The following is a 25,355-nucleotide window of genomic DNA, read 5'->3' on the forward strand; positions in this document are numbered from 1 at the left end:
GGGGGGGGGGCAGCGACCATCCATAATGAGAACGTTTGGCCACGTTCCCAACTCCCCACCCCCTCAGTTCAGCACTATGGAAGGGAAGAGAAGCCTGCTCTAGCACCCCCCCAGCTTCTAGCCTGAGCCACTGCAGGCATGTGCCAGCATTTCTTTAGTCCAGAAGGGTTGTCTGTATGGTTACAAACCAATTCAACCTAACCAGGTTTTGTCTAACCTACAAAGATTAATCAATTCAAACTCAGGCTTTTTGAATGTCTGTCCCTAGCCCAAGTCTCCAAATGTGAGAGAGAGCAGTGGGTCTGCATGAGATGCCTTCTGTGCTTGTATAAGGGAGATATTAGTGCACAGATACAAACTGGATACATGCACACTTTTGAAAAACTTGGCTAGAACTTTAAAGAAATTAAATTAAATTTAGAAAAATGTAAAGAAATTAAAGAAAAAAGTCTTTAATTTCTAGAAAATTTTGCAATTAAAGATTTTTTTTTTGCAAAAATCTTGTTGGTCTAATAAAAGATATCTCTACTATGAGTCCTGATTGCCTTTTGCCTAGAACTTGGCATTCTGTCTTCTGCCCTTCACCATGAGTGTTACCATTTTTTTCCTTGAGCACAGTTAAAGGTATAGTAAGGATCTGGAGATAGTGTAGGCATCCAGTTCCCTCCCCATAAAACTCTCTCTCTCTACATTATTGTAACAAAGTCCATGTACTAGTAATGGATGGTTGCAATTTGGATCAAGATACAGGAATTTGGTTGCTTATCTGACCAATGGAAACTCCACAGAACTCTCTCTAAACTTGTTTTCACAGAACTCTCATACAATCTCTTTGATACTTCTAGGAATCTCCTAGTCTAGTGGAAAAAATAATTGGTCTGCTACACTCTACAAGGAAACAAAAGGGCAGAAAGATTAAAACCAGTATGGTCACACACGAGTTTGGTAGGGATTTTTTGGCCATCAACAATAACCTGCATCAACTACCTAGGATCATCATCCAAATCAAGAGACCTATTAGTACATTTCTGAGATTCTACAATGCACTCTGAATAATCTGAGTTTTAGGAAAAATGAGTGGCTGGCTCTCAAATCAAATCACAAATAATTAAATAATGTTTTCAATGGCACCTTCATAAGGGAAATGGTTAGAAAACTATTTTTAAAAGGACTGTTATACCATTCATATTAATTTAAACAAGAAAGTTAAAATTCTCCTCATTTCTTGCCTTGTACAAAGAAATAGAGAGCCTACACTATGAGTAGTTTCAGACCACAAAAAGCTGGCTCTGACTTTCAGTAAATCAAAAACTGACAAAAATACTAGGTTATTAGCAGCAACAGATAGTAGCAGCAACTCAGGATTACCAGACTGCAGACCAAGCTATTCCATGGCCTAGGTGCCCAGCCGCATCACTATGCCACTGGGTGCAAAAGACAGTACCACCAGCACCATACTCACTGAGGAGAACTCAGTGGAGAACCTGGCCATTGTTCCCTGAAGGCCAAGACCTGGTGTCCATACATTGTGGATCTCAAACTCCAGTAACCTGAGTCTGTAAACAATATGTTGCACCCCTCCCCCACCTCCCAAAAAAGCTATAAACTAAAAGCATACAGAATCGGCAGAGCATTATTTAAAACACAGTCTTGAACAAGAGACCTGCATTATAACTCAAGCATGGGGTCTGTTTAGTCTGAGCACTGCTTGTTTTCTTTCTGCTAGCTTGCTAAGAAATCCTGTTGGCATGTTCTGACAAGGATAACTTAATACTTGCCAACAGAAACATGGCAGGATACTGTGTGTATATTTCCTGCATGTATGAATGCCAGTTTAAAACAAACAGGAAAACAAGTCTTTCAGTTGGAAGGCAATTTATAAAAATCTGTCTGAACATAGCAGCCTCTTAAAAAAAGCAAAGAAGCATTCCTAAATGCTTAAACTCAAGCGATTAATATGAAAAGGATGGGTGAATTTAGCACTCCAAATTGCTTTAAGAAAGCATACAGCCATGAGCAATTTGTTAAGATTTGCAATGAGTTGACAGCCACCAAACCCAGGCTGGTACTCAGCCACTAGTTTATGTGGAATTACTCCTTGGCCAGGTACAGACATTAGACTTTTACTGGTCTAAGTGATTGGAAACCGGCCTAAACCCATAACAGAACAGAAGTTCGGCACATACAGACTGGTCTATAAATGGAAGAACCCAGTCTAAGATAGCCCTGGATTGATGTGCACTCAAATGTAATCAATTTAGGTTAGACCAGGGCACTGAATTTCAGTATCAGTTTCTCCTATCGATTTAAGTTAGGTTGCTGCCCCCTGGCAGCCCAGGTTACTTTGCAAGCCCCACTAGCTAGCCCCCCCTCACAGGGAGGCAGGCTAGAATATGGCCCAGGCTCCAGCCCAGCACTCACCTGGCCCCACCCCCAGCTCTGAGACCCGAGCCAGTACAACCCCTTTTCCTAGACACACCTCCTGCCTCCAGCCATGTGTCAGCTAGAGGTGGGGGAGGGTGGGGAAACAGAGGCTCCTGAGCTAAATATAGACAATCAAAAGCCTGAGGCTGAATCAATTCTATCTTCGAATGTTAGTCTATGATGTGTAGAGTAAACCAATAAGCAAATGAACAGACAGATATGCAGTCACATGCCTGCAGTGGCCCAGGCCAGAAGCCGGGGGGCGCTAGAGCATGCTTTGCTACTCCACTGGAATAGACAGCTTGGGCCAAGGCTAGCCCATCCACCCACCTGCAAGGGGGTGGGGGCATTGCTGGGGAAGTGCAATATATCCTGGGATGCTTGGGGACTGAGTTAACTTGAATCTGGAGGGGATCTGGGACAGAAGTTCGACACACCAATTTAACCTAAATCAGTTAAACCTGGATGGATGTAGTATCAGGTTCATCTTAAACCAGTTTCAGCCATTTTGAAAGTAGTTTACTGTGCACTGAACTTCCGTTGCATTACAGATTTGAACTGGTTTCCGATCACTTATACTGGTTTATGTATTATTTCTGTCCCTAGCCCTGCTGCACACCACATCATAAAGGCCAGACCCAGACACCCTGCCACCTGGACCCCATGGTCCGCCCCCTCCTCCAAGCAAGAGCCAGTGTGGATGGCTCACCTTGGGTGGGTTGGGGTAGCAAGGGGTAGAACATCAAAGGAGGGCATTCACTCTGGGGCTTACCTGCAAGCCCAGAGCTGGGCATGGGGGAGGGTCTGCAGTGATGCAGCAGGGGGGTGGCAGTGTGATTGCCTATGCCCAGCAGCTAATTAGGGGTGGCCGGGCTGCTCAGCAATTTCAGGGAGCCTGCAAGTCACACTGGGAGACGTGCTTGAGCAGCCCCAAGCTGTTGGCCAACAGCCAGTGCAGGCAGCCTGCATGCCTCCCACCCCCACCAAAGGGTGAATGTGTGTTCTGTTTGCTACTGATCTAACCTACTCCTCTTACAGAAAACCGTGTAACTTAGATTGAGTCTGCCCTGGGCTTTTAGAATGTCTGCACTTAGCCCCAGTAACTAAGAGCCCACTGTGCCGCATTATTAACAGAAATATGTTCTGCAGTCTAATCAGATCAACAATGGCCCTTTATAAGATACCATCAAACAAAGAGCAAAAATTGAGAGAAGCAGCAACCATGAGACATCATCAGGATTCTGTTTGCATCAATTCCACTTACACATTTGTACTGTGGAAGAGCACAAAGTGCATTCCTGGTGGGAATTAAATGTAGCACTGCCTTTACCTAAACTTCAGCTCCCATTTTCTACCATGCTCCTTTGTGATGTGGTGTGTCCAGCCTGCCAACTATTCAACTCTTCATTTTTCTGTGCCCCAGTAATATTTACAAGAGTGCTATATAAAAAGAGTTGTGTATATAAGTAATACATAGATATGAGGTTCCACACAAGAAATGCAGATGAGGCACACAAAATACAAAGCACTGTTCCTGGGTTCTGTAGGACCAATAACATCCCTTGTTGCTGTGCATACTAGCTTCTTATATGCATCTTTTAACCATTTCTAATAGATTCAATACTTCAAGGACCTTTCAAACAAGGTAAAATAATTTTTCTTAGCTTTTAAATATACTCTTGTCTCATATTGAAAAGGATAGTTCTGGTTTTATGTCTAACATCTTAGACCACCTAGGTATCAGTACAAGATTCCTTTCCCTTCTCCAATATCCCTTACTGCATTCATTGCAATGACATATGAGTGTCCACTTACTTCTAAGGTAAACATACTATATATAATCCACTATGGCACAAATGTATAATTTCTGTATCAAAGCAGCACATTTTGAAGCATTATGCTTTGCTAATGATTATTTTGTGTATCCTTATGCAGTTGGCTTTTATTTACTTAGAATGTAGAGTAGATGTCCAGATGGTATATACCTGGCAAATCATTTCCTTTTCTATTTACTATCAGCATTAATAATATTAGATTTTACAGACAGTACTGCTTACCAGCCTACTTAGAACCCCAGATAAATAAAAGCCTCTTGTCTTGCTTCCTTGTAAGCTTCTGAAGCTTTCTTACACTCATGTACATTTTGGACAAAACATAAGACATTGATCATCTTGCTCAAGTAGCTTCTCTCATTTCATTAAAGAAATTTTGTCAAGCTGTGTCATCTTGGCTCCTAAAGTGCCATGGCTAACTCAAACAAGTTAGGCCGTGTCATTTATATTGCTAGAATAAATCATACAAAATAAAAAAATGTCAGAACCTCAGGGGAAGGAAGATAATAAAGTAATAAACGTTTTTACCCCAACTGTGATTCAAACTGATCACAGGCTTGAAGGGTGACTGAAGGCTTGTAGAGGTACACTAATATATGAGTCCATATCAGCTCGGCACTGATAAAAGGAAAACTGACGTTGCTGGCAATCGGCGTTTTTTGGCTGGTGCAGTGATAACATCACCACGTAAATGCCACATGCATGTGCATAGCTGCAGCATGCATACAACCAGGACTGCAGCCTGGCAGCTTGGAGAGCAGCGTCTGCTGGTAAGTCTGTGGGAGGGAAGGGTCTGGAAGAAAGGGGCATGAGAGGTGTAGATCAAGACCCCCACGATGAGGGAAGGAATGGGGCATGGGCAGGGGCTGGGGCAGGCACTGCCCAGCTGGGGTGGGGAGCTGCAGGCAGCTCATCCAGGGGACATTGGGTGTGGGGAGGGGGGACAGCTCCCTGCTGCTGCTTCTACCTCCGTGGAAGGCGGGGGGGGCATGTGCCCCCCAAATTTGTGCACAGGGTGAGAGCGGGCTGCCCATTGGAGGCTCTGGGCCGGGGGCTGCGCTGGCCTCTTCCTGGCGGGGGCTAGACTGGGGCTGCACTTGAAGTGGGGATAGTGGTAGGTTGCGGGGTGACAATGGGGTGGGCTACAGCCACCCCAAAATTCACTGTAGCCCCCCCATAGCATCCCCTCTCAGCACCACTGCTGTCTGCCCCACCCCTATCCAGCCCCTGCCAGGAAGAGGCCAGCGCAGCCCCTGGCCCTGATGCACAGCCAGCAGGCCACCCTGGCTCCATGCACAATTCCAGGGGGCACATACCCCCCATGCCTCCCATAGGGGTGGCACAACAGTAGAGACCTACCCCCATTCCTCCCCCCCCGCCACACCTCCTGGATGAGCCACCCATAGCTCAATCTCATGTTCCATCCCGGCTGGGCAGTGCCTCCCCTGCCCCATTCCCTCCCTCACCACGGGGGCCTCAATCTGCACCCCACACCCCTTCCCTCCCCCATGCCCTTTCCCTCCCACGGACTTACTGGCCGAACGCTGGTCTCTAAGCTCCCAGGGTGCATATCGGTTATCAGATTGATATCGGCCAGTTGATAAGGCCGGTTAATAATTGGCCATTTATATCGGTCAAAAAAATCTTTATCAGTGCACCGCAAAGGGTTTTTTTTTTTCAAATACACCTCTTTAAGTTTACGGCATCTCCAAGTATCAAAGAACAAGATTTGTCTGACCCGAAAATCTTCAGGTTTTCTGGAGCTGGAGAGTGGCAAAAGGATTTAAAGCCATCAAAGTTCCTTAATTCTATTTACTTTTAGCTTTGTAAGACCTGGAGAGTGAAGGAAGCAGGCTCACATTTATACCTTCATATTTAAACCAAATCATCTTGTTGAGCATGGCACAAATCTCCATCAAAGGCTTGTGCAAGCTGCTGGGAAAATCTCAAAACTGAATCATGCTTTAAAAGTTTTCCATATTCACCGGCTTTTTTTTTTTTTTTTTAAGTGAATGTAGTGCTTTGCAAAAGGTACCAATTTGATAGTACTAGAATAATGGATTCCTCAGTTCTTTTGAGAACAGTCACAGCACGCGTATTATATGTATAAACTTTGCTACACCAATGTGCCCCAATTCTTTTCCTGAGGGGACACCTCAAAGGACAAAAGGGTAATCCTGTGCTTCAAGAAAAAATAATGCTGCTGTTTAGAATCTAGTATACCAAGTTCTCTTAACCCGCATTTTTTCTTCTATTTCTCTGTAATTGAACTAAACCTACTTTTTTTATTTGAAACCTGCAGCTTGCTCCATAGCAAATTATAAACTTCAGAAAGACAAGATGAGTGAGAGAACAATGTTCATCCTAGTTATAAAAATAAGAGTAATACCCAGGCAGAACAGTTAAAAAACGTAATGAGGGATGGGAACTAGAAAAGAGTGTTTGAGCTTTGAAACACGTAACTTCAGAATTAAAATCTTACTTTATGATGTAAATAATAGATTAAATCATATATATCACAATTTCAATTCATGTAGAGCAGTGGAACCTACCTTTTTGGTGTGACAAATTAGCCCTGCACCCTCCCCAAGCATCACTCTGATCCCCTACCCCTGCCTAATCTACTGCTGCTCTGCTTCCCCCCACCCCAGGCTCCATGCCTAATTTATAGCTCTGCTTTCTGCTTCCTCTCCTGTGTTCCTTGCCCTATCTGCTCTGCTTTCTGATTCCTGCCTTATGTACCATGTTGCTACCTGTCCTCTCCCCAATCTGCAAGACAAATTATGCACTTAAAAACTACATCATTTAAAAAAATCCCAATTTGGAATAAGTGATACTTAAAAATTAAAGATGGCAGCCTTAATTAAAAAAATATAGGTGGCAAGAATTTCTTAGGGTGAAATATTTTATTGGGCCAACTATATAGTTAGGATAGAGTTAGACATCCAATAAAAAGAAATTCTAAGAAATCCTTTCCTTTTGCATAATTCCTCAACCATCACAGCTATATCACTCTTAACACACAATAAAAATGGTCAGATAGATAAGATAATCACCAGAAATTTCTCCTTAAGTGCCATTGCTAAGTCTAAGTCATTTTAATACGGAGCTAATCATAACTAACTAGTCACGAAGATTTGGGCTTTACATAATAATTAGCATCTTTTATTTCATTTTACTTTCAACTGAATTACAGATGTTGAAAAGTGCTGAGTTCAAATAGAGTTGTAGAGAAAATACAATGAAAATAATGATCCTCAAATGGCCTAGTAATCTCACGGATGGCCAAATATGGAACAATTTATATTCTGATCATGACTCTTTATTTCTCCAATGTTCCCATCACCAAGGGGAAGATCCTGAACTATACACTCTTGATCAGTAGAATAGAACTGACAGACTTTGATGAACTACATAAGGTGTACAGTGGAGTTACCTTTTTCTCAGAGTTGAAGCCCCAAGTATTATTTTAAGAGGATAGTTGATAAAATTTGTTTGAGGATGATTTTTTTTAGTCTATCCCCATAAAAAAATTAAAATCCCAATATGCCCAATTTAAAATCAATTCTAACCAAGTACATGCCACCTTTCAATTTTATGGCTTCATTCCTCCTGTTGCCTGCCCTCCCCTGTTTTGCCACAAATGTGATCCTTTTATTTATGCCTCGAGGAAGCTGGTGATATCTGGAAGTGAGTAGACAAAATGAACAATTTACTTCAGTGGATAAAGATCATTCTGTATTTGACTCAAAACAAGCTAGACAATGCCTACCCTGAGGAGCCTTTACTGTTTATGACATTTACTACTCATCATTCTCTATAAATGATCTCTGGCTGAAGAGAAATTGCATATCTGCCACCAGTGCTAAAGCTATCTCCCTTTGTGCCTGGTCCACTCTCTTCAAATCACTTCTCTCACTGATTCCTTTCTAGCACTTGCATAATTGCAGCCTTTCTAAACTTTCAGCATATGCAGCAGCAACAGCAAAAGACAAGGCATGCTGATGAAATGTACTACAGGCCTGCAGGTCATTTATGAAGTACTGTTGAAAGCCCATAAACTCTCATAACAACCTATAGGAGCCCACCAATGACCAGGTCCCCCGCCTGCTCTGGAAACTGAAAGAATATCTGATTTAACATTGGGCTACTTGTATATTCAAGTCACTTAGAGTCATATTTATGTGTGCTCACCAAGTCTTGATAAACTAAAAGCAAAAACATAGCCGTGCCATCCACGTTCACTGTTATGCTAAGAAAGATAAATCGAGACTGATTCAAAGGACATATTTAAAGAATGCAGTATGTTATCTAGACAGGTGCAACCTTCCCAGGGAGCCATTGTACTGGGTTGTCTTGAGATCATGCCTTTATTTGATTGTTAAAATAAATGGACATCACACCATACTTGCTTCATATGTTAGACAACACTCTTGTACAGTACAACCTCACAATGCTGTTTTTCGCAGCCAAAACTCCACTATCCTGTAATTTATTAAGGTGCTTATTTATCTCTGTACAGTACATTAAAAATAATAAAAAAATTAAAACATTTATTGTTTTACCGCTAATTTTCAAGAAATGGTGAAACTTAAGAATATTTATGTCTAAAACATATTATAGTTGAACTTCAGTATCTTTGTTGTTTACAGTAATTCATGGATTCATCCAATAAAATTTAATATAAATAAAAGCAATAGGGTTCCAGATAAATTTAACAGAGTTTAATGGAAATAGCTGTAAAACCTACGGAATTTAATAGGAATTTTAAACCAGACTACAGAATTTAATAGCTGAGGTATAATATCCTAATTAAACTCTATAGGATAGTTCAAAAAGCCATGCAACTGTTATAACATTCTCTTAACTTCAATGGTACTTTTCTAAAAGAGATGGTTTGAAATAAAAAGGAACTAGAGGGAAAAAATTGAGATACATACCCTGGCTACTTCCTCCTCTCTATAATTTATTTAACAGAAAAGGTCTCAAAACACTATCAATGTTTGTTATCAACACATTACAAAATATTATTTACAAAGGGCCCTGAACCAAAGTATTTTAACTTAGTGGGATGTTGAGCTATCAGAGTATTTAGATGTCAACTCTTGAATGTATTAATGAAAACAGATTACATTAATTTAAAGCAGGAATATCCAGCCTGCGGGGCCCCTACAAAATTTAGAAAATTAATATTTATCTACCCCTGGCTGCCTGTCACATGGCCCTTGATGGCTTGCCAAAACTCAGTAAGCGGCCCTCTGCCCGAAATAATTGCCCGCCCCTGATTTAAAGGGACTCCAGTGAAAGCTTTCAGGTATGTACAGATAGCGATCGTGCATTTGCTTGTTTTACCTGTGGAGGGGAAATCCACTGGAACTGAGCATAACAGAGCTCTCTCTACACACAAGTACATACAGGGGGCTCAATATGAGCTGACTGTTGTCAATGAAAGAAGCAGTGGTCACTATGAAGCAGAGCGTTTTGATGCAAAACCCTGAGACTTAAGTTACAGAGCCCAGTAGACATGCTGCAGTTTTATTTTGGTCCTCATGGTTCAATACAACTCTATGCAAAAATAAATAAAATAAAGGGCACCCTTGGGGTGATATTCCCAGGACTTTTTCATGCATATGGATGGTTCTGATACCTTTTTTCATACAAGCTACAAACACACCATCAAATATGTGAATGAAACAGGACTAGTCTACTTGGTCATGCTCGGGTCAAGCTTACTACCTTGCCTCTCAAATCACAAGCCAGTGAAGAAACTGGGACTTTGAGACAAGCTATGTTTATTTGTGCTACATTGCATGGCATTTTAATTAGCATCTGTGAGGATTTAAAATCTTTGAATGGATGCACAGAGGCAGTTGTGCAGCTTTTCTTTTGTGTTTCCACTCTGTAAAAAAAATCCTGTTTGAGGACATCAGGAGGGGGCTAATGGAAGCTTTGATAAAAGTTCTCTGAAACCCATTATTGTTGCTCAACTGCAGAATGGACTCTGGTGTCTTTCTGGCTGCTTTCTGTAGATAGCTATTAATTTAATCAGTCAGGAAGACAGCTAGAAAATTCAGGAGCCGATCTGAATATTTGGTAGCCACGAACCATCTTGTACACATTTCTCTTTTCAAATGAAAACTCACTGACTGTCTGGGGATCACAAACTAAAAGCTTGTAAAACATAATTTAAAAGGAGTAACATGCAGCTAGCTAGTTCATAGTACATATAAGTTGTTAAGTCTGGTTTCATTTAGTTATTATTAACATTAATAAAATTAAGTAAAATAATACTGTCTAAAAGACTAAACACCTTCTCTTTCCGAAGGCATATGAGCATCTTCCATTTTACATAATGAACCATGGGATCTTCTTCAAAATGTGACCAAACTTTTATTTAAATAGTGTAATTACTTCTTCGCAGTATCTGACATGCTACTTGTCTAAGCTGTTCACTCAACCTTGAAGCTGGTTATTTACTAAGGCGCTTTAGAAAGCACTTTTTTTCCCCTGACCAAGACTCTCTTTTTCCCTACCTTGAATACAAATTCAAGGAAGTGGGTGGTGCACATGCCTTTACTAGCAAGGAGGCAGTTGATATTTTTATTGTTTCTTTGTGTGTAAAACTACAACAACAATTATTTAATAATTAAATATAATGAAGTCATAATTTAATCCTTCCCAATTATTGATTTCCTAGTTTTGTTTTTAATATGACAGCACATATACTTCTAGCTACAGATTTATTACATACCATCACTTAAAGCAGCAGTCTCTATGGAGGAACATAAAGGGCTGTTAATGAGAAGCTCTCACTTACATTTCCCAGCTTAGAGAAAATCCTTATTTTGACATACACTTTTGCACATGTAATTAAAATGAGTCTTTGAAGGAATTTTCAACAAAGTTACCACTCAAGTGCTGAGTTCCAGAAAAATTTAATTCTAACCATGTGACGACCAAAAGAAAAGTATTTATTTGCTAACCATTCGATTTTTATATAACTCTTGTATTTCTTTCACTGCAGTTATGCATCTTCTTTGTGAATCTCCTACTGTATTTATATTGGAAAGATCTGTGGCTTCCCAAAATCCATTATTTGCTTTGCTTGAAAAATCTTTGTGGTAACACGATATGATATAAATCATCAACACATCAGAAACCAAAAGCAAATCTCTAAGAGGCAACCTCAAAGGAAAATGGGATAGATCCTCATAGCTGGTATAAACTGTCATAGCTGTCCACTGAATTCAGCTGGTAGAATGTACGTAAGTTCAGGATCCGCCCTAATATGTTCTATGAGAGAGAGGTTGCTGCTTGTGTCTACCAGATGAATTTCAAATATTTAGGGTGCACACGCTTTAATAATAATAAAAAAAACCCAGTTACATTCACTTGATTTAAATCTCTGAAAGATGCCGCTGCAAATCACATGCGCTACAGACATAAGTTACACATAAACTGGTTTAAGTGATCAGGAACTGGTTTAAACCTGTAACAGAACAGAAGGTCAGTGCACAAAAAACAGTTTCAAACTGGCTGAAACTGGTTTAAGATGAACCTGGTTGAACATAGTATCAGACTTAACTGATTTGGAGCCCCACAAAGCTCGCTCCTTGGACCCGTGTTGTTCAATGTCTTCATCAGTGACTTGGATAAGGGCATGGAAAGCACTCTGTCCAAATTCGCAGATGATACCAAGGGGTAAAGTTAATTTACTAGAGGGTAGGGAATGAATCTAGGCAGATCTGGACAGGTTGGAAAAGTGGGCAGAACAAACTAGGATGCAGTTCAACAAGGACAAATACAAGGTGCTGCATCAAGGAAGAAGAAATCATCTGCACACTTACAGGCTGGAGGAGGACCTTCTCAGCAGCACAGCAGTGGAAAGGGATCTCGGAGTCATTGCTGACACCAAGATGAACATGAGTTGTCAATGTGATGAAGCAATTAGTAAAGCTAACCACACTTTATCATACATTAGCAGGTGCATGACAAACAGGTCTAGGTAAGTAATACTTCCCCTCTATGCGGCCTTAGTTAGGCCACAGTTGGAGTACTGCATCCAGTTTTGGGTTCCACACTGCAAGAGGGATGTGGACAACCTCGAGAGGGTTCAGAGGAAGGTCACTAATATGCTTAGGGGCCTGCAGGCAAAGCCCTACGAGGAGAGATTGAGGGCCCTGGATCTCTTCAGTCCCCACAAGAGAAGGTTGAGGGGTGACCTTGTGGACGCATACAAATTCAAATTCATCAGGGGGCAGCAAAGAATAGGAGATGCTCTGTTTACCAAGGCACCCCCTTGGAGTAACTAGGAACAAAGGCCACAAACTGATGGAGAGCAGATAGGTTGGACATCAGGAAGAACTTCTTTATGGCAAGGGTTGCCAGCATCTGGAATGGGCTTCCAAGGGCGGTGGTCGCTCCCCTTCCTTGGGAGTCTTTAACAGGAAGCTGGACATGCACCTGGCTGGGGTCATCTGACCCCAGCCCTCTTTCCTGCCCAGGGCAGGGGTCCGACTCGATGATCTGCTATCTATGATTTAGGTCAAACCAGTTTATGAAACTTCTGTCCCAGACCCCTTCCTGGTTCAAGTTAAATCACAGTCCCCCAGCATGTTTTACAGCCTTGGACTGGGCTGTGGTGTCTGCTCCAAGGAGCAGAGCTGGCCCCATCCCTCTACTCCCTACCTGGAGCAGTGAGGGCTGACTGACAAAGGGGGGGGGGGGGAGGGGGGCAAGCCCAGCTGGGGATGCAGCCCAGTCTATGTGGGGGACTGCCCCCACCCAGGCAAACCACAGCTGGTGTCTGGGTCCAGGGAGGGGTGTTATACACCCCTTCCCCCACTCAAATTTACTGCTGGCTGCAACTGAACTACAAATCCCAAAGGCACCTGGAAACAGGAAGAAGTTATGAGCAACCCTGCAGAGTCCTGCTTCTGTGATTCTGGACTGCAAAATCCTAGAGATCTCAGGAGCAGCAGGAGGACAAAGTGAACATGCAGCCAGAAAGCTTTGCTCTAGGCCCCCCTGGCTTCTAGCCTAAGCCACTGCAGGCATGTGGCTGCATTTCCTGAATCAAAGGTGAATGTCTGTTCACTTCTATTTCAATTTAATCTGTGCAGTTTAAATTAATCTGCAAAGACTGAATGAATTCAGCTTCTGGCTTTTTGACCGTCTGTACTTAGCCTTGGTGTCTGTTACTCATATATTACCCCTAATCTTTGAACCTCCTATGAGCAGCTCTATTACTGTATGCATACCTGATACCTTGTTCTATTAGAACAACCAGGAGACTACTGGCCAATAGCCTTAACTCTGACAAAAGTAAAATAAAATAAAAAAAATAAAAACAAAATAATCTTCTCTCAAATGGGATATAATTTCACATTCTATGCTCTGGATATCCAGAGTAAGCCTATATGCTCAGGCATATATGCAACCTTAATTCAGAAACTCTACAGGTTAGATTGTCCTAACTCTTGCATGCACAAGACTGCTGAGGAGGCGGTGTATATGAAGCTCCCTTCAAGATTGGGTGGCTGTGTAAATATCTCCTAAAATAAACTGTTAGATCCTGATCCCTTGGCCCATAAGAGCAAGCAACTTGGAAAGGATGACGGGGAAGAGTGGGACCATGTTAGTATTAAGTACACTGAAAAACATTTCATTTCTCTGACTTCTCCCAAGATTGGGGACACTTGACTCAAATTAGAAAACAGGTCTGCCTTCCTATCCTGGGAATCCTTCTGAGATGTCATTGCTACTGGACTTTTGGCTATGGAGAAAAAAGTACCATCCACTGACATCTGCAATTACCACAGACACAGATCTAACTAGCCAGTGACCGACATGCTCAGGGCCTCCAGGCTTGATTATTACAACTCATTCACACTCTGAAAAACCTTCAACAAGCCTTTAACAACAAGATCACATGAACACAAGATTTTAGTTCTTCACACACAAAGGCTACCCACTAAAGGAGGTGTTCTGGCCCTAACAGTCAAAGTCCAGAAAAAGAGGTTGTCAACTAGCTGGTAGAAATTTGTAAGTTACAGGAACCAGAACTTTTAAAGGATCTGGACCTAGACTATGGAGATCATTCCTACCAAAGATCAAAATAACCCCAGCCTTAATACTTCCCAAAGTTAATAAAAAATTCAGCTTCTTTCACTTGTTTTCCTGGCAATAATATTTTCAGCATGCACACACATACCCTCACTCAAATGCAGAGATAAATAAACATGTAATCAAAAAACAACTCTAAACTAATTTTCCTATTTTCTTCCTCTGGTGGAAGAGAGATTATTTCAACTACAATACTAGGGGAATTTTAACTTTTGTATTAAAGTTATGGAAGGTAGATCAATCAATAGATAAATCTTCTTAACAACTGTTAATATTTGCATGTGGAAATGTAAGTGAATTTATGCAATTACTTTAAAAAATGCAAATAAAATAAGACTTAATGTCTGTTTCAGGCTGAACAAATCTTTATGGCACAGGGAGCATTAAGATGGCAATACTGGCCGACCTTAGTGTTAGTGGCATATACTTCACTTTATAGGAATCAATTCAGGACCACAGTATATTCTTAGTCTCTATGTGCAACTTCTATTGTTGTCACTTGGGAGCAATGCTTGGGGACTAAGGGCAAAATATGTCTATGTATCCTTATTTGCTACAAATGTGCTTTTACACAAGCTAAATTGCATTGGCACAACCTTATATGCATTTTCTGTGCTGTGTGGTGAAATGCATGTGGAATGCTAATCAGTATTTGAAAAGAAAAACAGGCTTTGAAAGAAGTCATACTAAAATGCAGAACAAGAACCTGTTCCCCTACCATAAAATCCTGTAGAGATGGTGAGTCATTTGGAAGCAAACTAATGACCCTGACCACTTTCATTAAAAGAAAAAAAAAAAAAAAGGAAAGGAAGGAAGAAATCTGGTATAAAGTAATTCTCAAAGGATCCTGTGGATTATTTCTTGCTGCAATATGAGGGAAAGCGGGGGCTGGGGCGGGAGGAGAAACTCTGAGCAATTGTTGGCATCCTCCTTCCTGAACTCCTTTATTACCTAGAGTTTACTGCAGTTCCGCAGAAATATTGAGTCATCAAGGGGAAATGTCCAGGCCAAGTTCTGGAAATACACGACCCATTTTTGTTACTGCATAAGAATGGATAGGAATCAATTGTAGGGTTCTGAATGATTCTGAGGGATTAGGGGAGGGTAGAAGGGGGAGAGAAATGCATGGTCAGCTGCAGTTCTCTGCTTCTGAGATGAAGCCGACTTGAGACAGGCAAACAGACAGCTAGACAGATGGGGGAGACAAAAAGAGAACAAGAGAGATGGACAGGGAGACTGAGATATTTATATGAGAGATCTGTTCTTGAGTCTAGGGATAAGCAGCTTTAAAACATCCATTGTCTGCTACAGTGGGAGGAAAACAGTGGGTTTTTTATATTTATACAGTATTTCCACCCTAAATGGCATAACCATCTAGCTGTGATGGTCCACTTAAGGATACACTGAGCCAACAGTAACCTAACAAGATAAATCAACAGGCAGTCTGTTCATAGCTGTTCATAAATATCACCTATGTAGTAAGTTCTCCTAAAAAGCCTTGCTCTTAATAAATGAAACCAAATAGGGCGGAGGAGAAAGGGCAGCATAACATTCCTGGGTTGTTGGTTATAGCCATGTTGGTATGGAAATAAAGGCAGGCAGCATTCTTTGGGTAGATGTGATACCTTTTATTCGACCAACTAAATAGTTGAAAAAAAAAAACTGTTCTTTGCAAGCTTTCAGGCAAAAATGCCTTCTTCAGGCATAGAGAGACTCTGCTGGTAGAGTCTCCCTATGCCTGAAGAAGGGTGTTAGAGCAAAAAGTTGAAAAGAATATTTTTCCACCTAGTAATTGATCTAATAAAAGATATCATTTCTACCCAAAGAATCTTGCCTGCATAATATTCCTCTATTTTAAATCTCTGGGGGTTTGGTTTTCCCCACTTCTTGCTCCCCTTTTATTTGAACTCATTTATTAGCATTAATGGAAAAAACACTGCCCTTGCTGCCCTATACACCCATAAAGGCAGACAGAGGGGCTGCTTGCTCTACTGGAAGAAGCAATGTGTTACTTTGACCCAGCTCTGCAGCATCTATATAGATCAGATACTTCTCCAGGGCTTTTTGGCATTTTTAGCTAAAGCTGATTCAATCAGCTATTAGATAAAAGTGCCAAAAAAGCCCACTAAAGCACATGAACTGTACAGGTATCGGTCAAGCTGGATCCAACTAACTCGCTGCCTCTTTGAGGCATGTGCAGGGGTCGGTGTGGGAGCATGCAGAATTTAATGTAAAGCGCCTTTTTTTTCCTTTTGTTTTGGGTTGTGTTTTTTTTTTTTTTTTTTTTTGACTTCATGAGGGGGGTTGTGATTAACTTGGCTGTCAGGTTTGACACCTAAATAGCTAGGTTATAATCTTTAATAAAAATATAAACTGCACAATGCTGTCTCAATAAAACAAAGGCTTTCTGCTCACCATGAACAAGGTCTCTTTATTGAGAGATTTACTTTTCATTTTGAATAGCTTCACAGCATTATCCTTAAAAAAATGCTCTCAGATTTTCATGCCATTCAGTCAATCTCCTGGTAGGGTTTCTCATTGAAATGAACCCCTTTTGGTATAATGTAAGAACTGCCTCTCTTCTACAGGTAGTTTCTCTTCCACAAGTAGTTTCAGCTCATTTCTAGAATATAGACAAACTGTGATTTCATTTGGTCAGAAACACAAACAGCAGGCCAAATGCACAACTGGTGTTAGGGACCATAAATGCCAGTATTTTACTGAGCTCATTGCAACGAGGATACCAGCGGCGAGATTCACTAGTGCTGTACTTCACATTTAACTTCTTTAAAGCAATGTCTTTTTCTAATCTTAAGTGAAGGAAAATAGTCTCTGTCAGTCTCCAATCTTTGAAAAGAAAATCATTTTTTCTAATAAACACACACAGAACTGATATCCTTAAATAGTTACAACATTAAAAGTACTCTGATACAACAATTGGCTTACAAACTAAAATTCTGATGCTACTTGAAGAAACTGGCAAGGAAACACAGTATTTTAAGGAACTAGGGACTAGGAACAGAACTTTATTCATATCTTCTCTTTTTTGTCCCAATTTCAATGACACAAGTGGCATTTATTTATTTTCATTTAAAAATTCTCCTGAAGTGCTGGACACCAAGAAGGATTACAGCAAAAGTTGTCTATAAACAACAATGGAAAGCAAAGAGATGTGTTTCACTGTCTCAGATGAGTAAATGGCAAGAGCAAACAGAAAGCATGTGTCCTTCAGCCATACCTCTCCTGTAAGTACAGTACCTGTCTTCAAGCTAGTATCAAGTTCAGTAGTAAATACACTGATCTCCAAGTGCCTACAGTCTGTCTGTCTTTTCTGAATTCCTGTTCAGAGGCTCTTAACGCAGATTATTTTTATATCACCATTTAAAAATATGTTTTGATATTTCAGGGCACTGTTTTTTGTGGTTAGTGATGAAACAATTTTTGAGAAGGGAGTGTGCTTAATCCCTGTACAAAGCACCTGCACCTTGCACCATGGGTGGTGCTCACTTGAGTAATGCATTTTATTTGGGGACATGTCTCTTACGGGCAGTTTCAGTGAAGTGACACAGAGTTCACCTGAGCAAGTTCAGGCTTAAACCAAATAGGATTGAACATATGAGTAAAGGAATGTGTTCAAAAAGTGGATCTGTTTTTCTTTCTAGGAGCACAGACAGCAACAAACTGGTAAGAGGGCATACTTCTCCCTGCCCTGTTTTTAATGAGCAAGGTTTTATTAGCAAAACAAATAAAGAACATCTTGACGTATGAGTTTGAGTCCAAACTTACTTACAGTGGCATAAATCAAGAGAAGCTCCAGTGAAATCCAGCTAGTTACACTAGTATATAAAAATGGCTAGAGATCAAACACATTGGCTATGGATTTTGTTTCTTTTTACCACGGCAGTGTCTTCTTAGAATGAAAGATTACAAAAGAAAATTACTGCAGAGGAATTTTAGTGCACTCCAGATACCCATTTAAAATGATTAAATTAATAACTACTTGTAAAACCCAAGGGTCCAACCTTGCAAACCTTTACTCAACCAAGAAGTTCCACTGAAATCAATGCGACTGTTTTCATATGTAGAAATTACTCAATAAAGATTTTTAGGTTTGTGCCACAAGTTTCTACTTTTCACATGGACCTCACAGGGAGTTACATACACAAAATGATGTGAAGTTCAGGGAGAGTCTGTCACCTCCAAATTTCTTTTAATTCACACTCCCATGTTTTTCCCAGCCCCTTGAAGCATTTGATAGGCTGAGGATGTTTCAGAATTGGAAATGCTGGCAAAAAGCACAAACTTCCTGATGTAAAGAATTGTCACTCATGGATAGCAAACAAAAATCAATTCTGGTTTGCATATTCAATCTGATTTTGGCTTGTATGTTAAATCATAAAATGGCAGAATTCTCACACAGTAGATAGATTTCACCCACTTATTCATGCATGTATGGATCTACTAATCCTCATGTGCCAAAAAGTCAAAATTGTTCCTGCAGGTGTTCTCATCTTCTACTTTCACATACTGTAGGGTGGTGCTCTCCAGAAGATACTCCCTAAGATTCTTCTCACAGTTGCTGATCTCTTTTGACCTTTCTTGGCTGGACAAATCAATAGCTTGCATTCTAAAATCATAACTTCAGGGGATATAGTCCATTAAAAGGGTCCACAAAAAAAAAACTATTGGACCAAATTTTCAAAGGAACCTCAACAAGAAACTGGTTCCCCATTGCCACAAAACTAAGATGACCCTAACACAAGGATAGGTAAATACAGCCCATCAGAAAGAGACATGGTAAGCCCCACATCACATACATTTTTGGGGATACAGGCTAACTTGGACACGCTCTCAAGGTGCGCTGACCACAACCTGATGGCCTTCAACGTAGAGAAGTGTAAGGTGCTACACCTCGGTAGGAAGAACCCTCAACATACTTAAAGCTCAGCGGTCCTGCGCTCGCTAGCACCACGACCGAAAGAGACTTGGGGGTCCTGATTGACCACAAGATGAATGAGTCACCAATGTGATGCTGTGGCTGGCAAAGCAAACCAAACTCTAGCATGCATGTACCGATGCATCTCAAGCAAAGCCAGGGATGTGATCCTCCCACTTTACTTGGCCTTGGTGAGGCTGCAGCTGGAGTACTGCATACAGTTTTGGGCCCCCCACTTCAGGAGGGATGTGGAAAAACTTGAGAGAGTCCAGAGGACAGCCACTTGTATGATCCAAGGCCCGGAAGACAGGCCATACAAGGAGAGGATGAGGGATTTGGGACTCTTCAATCTGGAGAAGAGAAGGTTCAGGGGGGACTTGGTAGCAGCCTACAATTATATAAGAGGGGTACATCAGGACCTGGGAGAACACCTGTTCACCAGAGCTCCCCAAGGGATAACAAGGTCTAACAGCCATAAACTCCAGGAAGGCCAATTTAGACTAGACATAAGAAAAAAGTTCTTTACAGTACAAGAGTCCAGGGTCTGGAACAGACTCCCCCACTACTCTGGACTCTTAAGAAAACATCTGGATATTTTTCTTGCTGGGATCACTTGATCCCAGCTGACTTCCTGCCTATGGCGGTGGGACTGGACTTGATTTCATGAGGTCCCTTCTAGTCCCTAAAGTCTATGAAATCTATGAAATTTTGACTTCTTCACTCCCACAGCTGAGCTGCACCTTTCTTTCCCATTTCCAATGATCCATGTTTCTTCACCAACTTTAAATGCCTGGCAAGCATCACCAAATGGGGTCCCAAACAGTTCACCCAGAATCCCTCTGTCACCCCCTCTCAGCCTGGCACATATGATATGGTTCTTCCCTCCATGAAGGGAAGCCAGACTAGGTTGCCCTGCACCTCATTTGCATATGCATTTTTGGAGCATCCCAGGGCTCATGGCAAGAACACCTAGCTCCAGTTACGAGTGGGTGGCTAAGTAGCACATGGATCCTTTGTGGGGCTGTATCTGGAGTACACACACATAATGAACAATGCTGAGCTGGGGGGTTACCATGGCTTGAAATGCTGTTGACTCTGGTGGGGCCCAACCCAATGAAGTATGTGGTAAATCATGAGCCTTTGGCTTTGGACTAATATCACATGTAGTTTTGCCACCTCTTAAAGGCTCAGATCAAGCATAGTGGCTTCTTAACCTGGCAGGGGAAATACCATGCATCTGTGTCCAAGGCGGCAGTTTTCCTGAGCTGCTTCACAGGAGAACTGCTCTTCTGGCATGGTTCAGTACCTGCTGAGGTGCAGCACCTTTAAACCCAGTTTAGGGAAATGGGATTCTCCTCCCTTGCTTGCTCCAAGGGCTTTATGGCTAAGGGCAAGCAAAATCTGGGGGCATCTGAACCTCAAGCCTTGGGCCTGCAAGTAGGATGCTTACCAAAGACTTTGGAAACATCTGAAGTCCCGGGTGCATGTGGAGGATGCTTGCCAGTAGTAGGGCCACTTATGGTTCTGGACTCTTGGATTTGGAATTAGTTTTGGCTAATTTGGCCTTGGATACAAACTATATATATTTGAAAAAAAAAAAAAAAGTTTGCCACCAGGGTGGTTTTCCTACTGGCTGAGGAAAACCACGAATGTGGCAGGGGATAGTACCTTGACAGAGGTAATGCATAATTAGTCTCCCACTTTCACTTTCAGTGGGAAGATCTCGGCTATATATGCCAACTTTATGGAAATGGGAGACTCCTCCCTAGCTTGGTCCTGTGACCATACAGCTGAGGGCAAGCAAAACTTGGGGGCATCTTAATCCAAAGGATTTGAAAGCATCTGAAGCCCCAGGCAGGGCCACATATGGTTCTTGAATGACTCACAGATTTGGAAATGATTTGGTTGATTTGACTTGGGACACACAAAATTTTCGATTAAAGAAAATGTAGTTTGTACTGCATATAAGTAGGTACCAAAGTGCTGCTGAAAAGCATGTTTATAGAGTGCCTGTGCTAAAACTTGTGGTAATTTCAAAAAAAGGTTACATGCATCAATTCTGGATAAATTAAGTGTATGGGTACTACATGAAAATTGCTACAGCCATGTTTAATTTCAAAGTTACTGCTTTTGCTCCTTTCTTTTATGTGATTAGTGGGGATCCTGGTTTTCCCTGACCAAAAAAAAAAAATCACAAATTCTCTAATAAAAATAAATCGCAAATTGTCTGATAAAAACCCCAAAATCTATGATTAAGATGAAAGGCAACTATATAAACATGCATCAGTTGAACACTATATTTTCTTGATATATTTACATTTTTAAAGCGATTTGGAAGCCTACCAGTCCCTCAATCACTATAAGCAGACAAGGTTCCTTGGGTGAATTTGATATCTTTTATTAGACCAACCCAAATAGTTGGAGAATATTTATTAAGCAAGCTTTCGGGTTCAAAAACCCTTCGTCAGGCTAAGGAAGTTTCAGCAGCTGGTGTGTGCTCTTCCTGGGTGGAATGAAAAGTAAACAAGCCAGGGGCTGGGCAACTGACTCCCCTAGCTGCCAGGGCTATGGGGCCAGGGAACTGGGTTAGCAGTCCCCTGCTGCCGGCAGGAGGCAGCAGCTGCTGCAACAGAATGGCTTATGGAGCTTGCCCCCCCCCTGCCCATTGTGGACTTGGGCAGGAGTGGGGCCAGCTCCCCACCACTGCGCTCACTCCCAAGGAGTAAGGGAGAAAGATACCCCCCAGATCTGTGCACAGGCTGGATGCAGCTCAGGGTCCCTGACCTGCTGCCCTGGCCCCTTGGGGACCTCCGCAGCCCAGCAGGAGTGACCTGGCACAGCAGGGTACAGCAGGGCCACATGGGGGAACTCATTGCCACTGTCAGCTCCACGCTGCCCTGGCAAGGTATCCCCTGCCCATGCAGCAGCAGCGTGGTGCACAACCCTGTGCCACTGCCCCCATTGCTGCTGTGTGGGCAAGGGATGCCTCACCAGCTCAGCATGGAGCTCGCAACGGCAACAAGCTTCCCTTTCTAGTCCTGCTGTGCCCTGCCACGCCAGCTGCAAAGTCCCCGGGGAGCCTAAGCCCACAGCAAGCAGCCCACCCCACCCCCGTCCACAGATCTCGGGGGCACGGGTCCCCCCTGCACCCTCTGGGAGTGCATGCAGTGGTGGGGAGCTGGCCCACCCCCAAACTGCAGATAAGTCTCCCATGGCCCCATCCCTCTCCCCGCTGAGGCCCTGTGGCCCCGGGCCCCAAGCCTCGTGTACTGTCCAGTTGGGCAGCAGCCCCAGCCCTGCCCAAATCCCTCCCTCCCTATGGGGGTCTCAGTTCCTCCCCTCCCTCCAACTTACCTGCAGAAGATGCTCTCCAGGTTGCTTGGGGCCATGTGCACACACATCCACATGGCGTCCCCTGCCTGACTGCCCTCCTCCAGAAAACCCAGACTGCTGGCAATCAGGGAAAGCAGGGTCTAACAGCAAGGAGAGGGGAAAGGGGATGCCAGGGGGAAAAACTAGGGGGTAAGTTAGAAGCAGAGAGTAAAACAATAAATTTGACCCCCAGTTTACACAATAAATTTGACCCCCGGTTTATTTTCCCTGCCGTAACAGTGGGAAGGGAACAAATTCAAGGCAAATCTCCAATAATTAGATTCTATACCTGCAAAATTATAACTAATTTATAAATTTTCCATATATATAATTTAATTATTAGGGGGTCATCTTATAATCGTGGTCATCTATTTGGGTAAATATAGTAATACTACAGTATATACACAACCATACTTCTGCGCATAAATAGTAATCCTAGACTAGCTGTCAAAGGTTATAGGCCCAATCCATTCTCCTCTGGTCCCTGCACAACTCTCAGAAGTACCAGGCAGAAGTACAGTCTTATGCTTTGTGAAGTACTATTCCAACTATACATCTCAGGAGACAGTCATTTCAAAAGTATGGGTCTCTCTCCAACGGTACAGGGCCAAAAAGGGGCATGATTTGATCCTTTTCTGCCAGCAATGTAACAATTGTGACCATTACCATTGCAATGAAGAGATGCAGGAGTGGCAACTGCGGGGCACTTAATTGTGCTCTCCCAGTGTAGAGTAGCACTGCATTGCACCCAGTGCAAGGTTGTGCCTAAATAGTCAAATCAAACTGTTTTCTGTTTACAGGCTACTCTTAAACATTATCTGTTTAAATAATCTTGAAAGTATGAAACTGACTTGGCTATGTATTTTTCCTGAATGCATTATATTACATTTAGTTTAACTGAAGTCAAAGGATTTCCTAAGAACAGACAGGGGGGAGAGAGAGACAGAGAGAGAAGATGTAGCTTTCTACCTGCTTGGTTGGTTGTCACAGTGACTGAAACAGCCTGGTCCTGGCTGGGATTTTGCTTGGATACTCCATTCACTGCCCAAACTTCAAAGGTGTAGTTAGTGTGTGCCAGAAGGTCAGTAATAGAGACCTTTGTGGTTTTTAAGCCATTCTGCTGGGGGCTGAAGTGCACACCACTGCCACATGACCGACAGCGGTTAAGGTCATTGGCACCACATCTCTTGCACACTATGTTGTAGGAGATGTCTTCACGGCCACCTTTGTTCTGAGGGGGGCTCCACTCCAAGTTCACTGATGTCTCATTGACATTGGAAATCAAGTTCTGGGGAGAAGATGGAGGGCCTAAAAATGGAAGACCAGAGCTTATTAGTAATATGTAGTAATATCCTTTCATAGCATCTCAAAACTGCATCTCCTGAGAGAGGCTGAACACTCACAACTCGATTAAATCAATGATACTGGACTGTGTGCACTGAATGAAGGTTTATAGGTAAATAATTAATGCTCCTTTCATCAAAGGATCTCACAGAATTTTAAGACACCAGTTAACCAGAATATACTAATTATAAGTGTGAACTTTTCACCATATTATTAAGTTTTTCATTATCTACCGATTCTGGCTTCAAACATGCAAACTTCCCTTTATTTCAAATTACCACAATCTCCCGTTACATACAATAAGAGTGGTGCCTCAGATGTTCCTCAGTCAAACTGGACATCATACCCCAGAATCTTTTGCTTGTGGAAAAATGGGTGCCACTGAAGTCAGTCACATTGCACTCAATGGAAAGTGCAAACCACTGGGAGGGAAACTAGAACTCCAAGAAACTTAAAGAACATGGAAGAAGAGGGGCATATGAGATGCAGAATGGAGATTTGGTTAGGGGGAAGAACAGAAAACTAAAGAGTTGCAGGAGGGAGACTGAAGGAAAGAAAGAGATGGGGAGAAAGAAGATAAAATATGGGTGAGGGTAAATAATGAGGAATCTAAATGTAGTAAGGAGGGGCATGAGATGGTACACAGGACCTGAAGAAAGAATATGAATGGCCAGGAGAATACTAAGTACACCTAAGAAGGAGGCAGAAAGGATGGAAATGGAAGAGGGATAGGATGTCAGCTCCCCACCAGGGTTAGGGGAAGACAGGTGGAAATCCTACCCTTATAGGATCCATTGTTACTCATTGTTAAGACTATAGACAAATGTAACTTGTAATCCCTTTAAAAAGGGAAGGAAGCTACCACTCAGGAATCTGCACCAGTAGTTATGATAACTGTTGTATTTGCACATTCAAAAATAAGCTAATGCTGTGAATGAAACAGGGTTAAAGTTGCAAAGGTTTTCCTGAATTTGTATGCATGATGACAGTAGCATCATAACAGCTTGTACAGATATCACTTGGTATCAGTGTATTTATTGTAGCTGTGTTTTCTAATATAAGTATTTTCCTCCATTGCCCCAATCCCAGCATTTGAGGGAGGAGAGGGTTGGGGCAGGCAGAGGCAGCACAGGGTACCAGGATACTAGCACAGGCCCCCAACACATGGGGCCAGGCACAAACAGTGCAGTCCAGAGCTGGTCAGGTGGGGCCCAATCCTGGTGTGCAGGGTCTGATCTAGCCAACAGATCTGCCCTGCACCACTCTTTTGGTCAGCAGGGCTAAAATATTGGGCACCACTGATCTAGACCTTCTAAAACAAC

At 42.2% G+C, this 25,355-nt stretch overlaps 1 protein-coding gene across 2 annotated transcripts in view; it reads right to left on the reverse strand.

The window, feature by feature from the left end:
• Window positions 1-25,355, reverse strand: part of EPHA4 (EPH receptor A4) — a 144,287-nt gene that overhangs the window by 47,332 nt on the left and 71,600 nt on the right. For both annotated transcript variants that reach the window (XR_003096271.1, XM_025215724.1), the window contains exon 4: window positions 23,659-23,997. Coding sequence is in view for 1 of the 2 variants with exons in the window: in XM_025215724.1 (XP_025071509.1) it covers window positions 23,659-23,997 (339 nt within the window). In the remaining variant the exon portion in view is untranslated. The remainder of the gene's footprint in view (window positions 1-23,658; window positions 23,998-25,355) is intronic.

The sequence above is a fragment of the Alligator sinensis genome, unplaced genomic scaffold (genome assembly GCF_000455745.1).
Source record: "Alligator sinensis unplaced genomic scaffold, ASM45574v1 scaffold187_1, whole genome shotgun sequence".
In the NCBI taxonomy this organism is placed as follows: domain Eukaryota; kingdom Metazoa; phylum Chordata; order Crocodylia; family Alligatoridae; genus Alligator; species Alligator sinensis.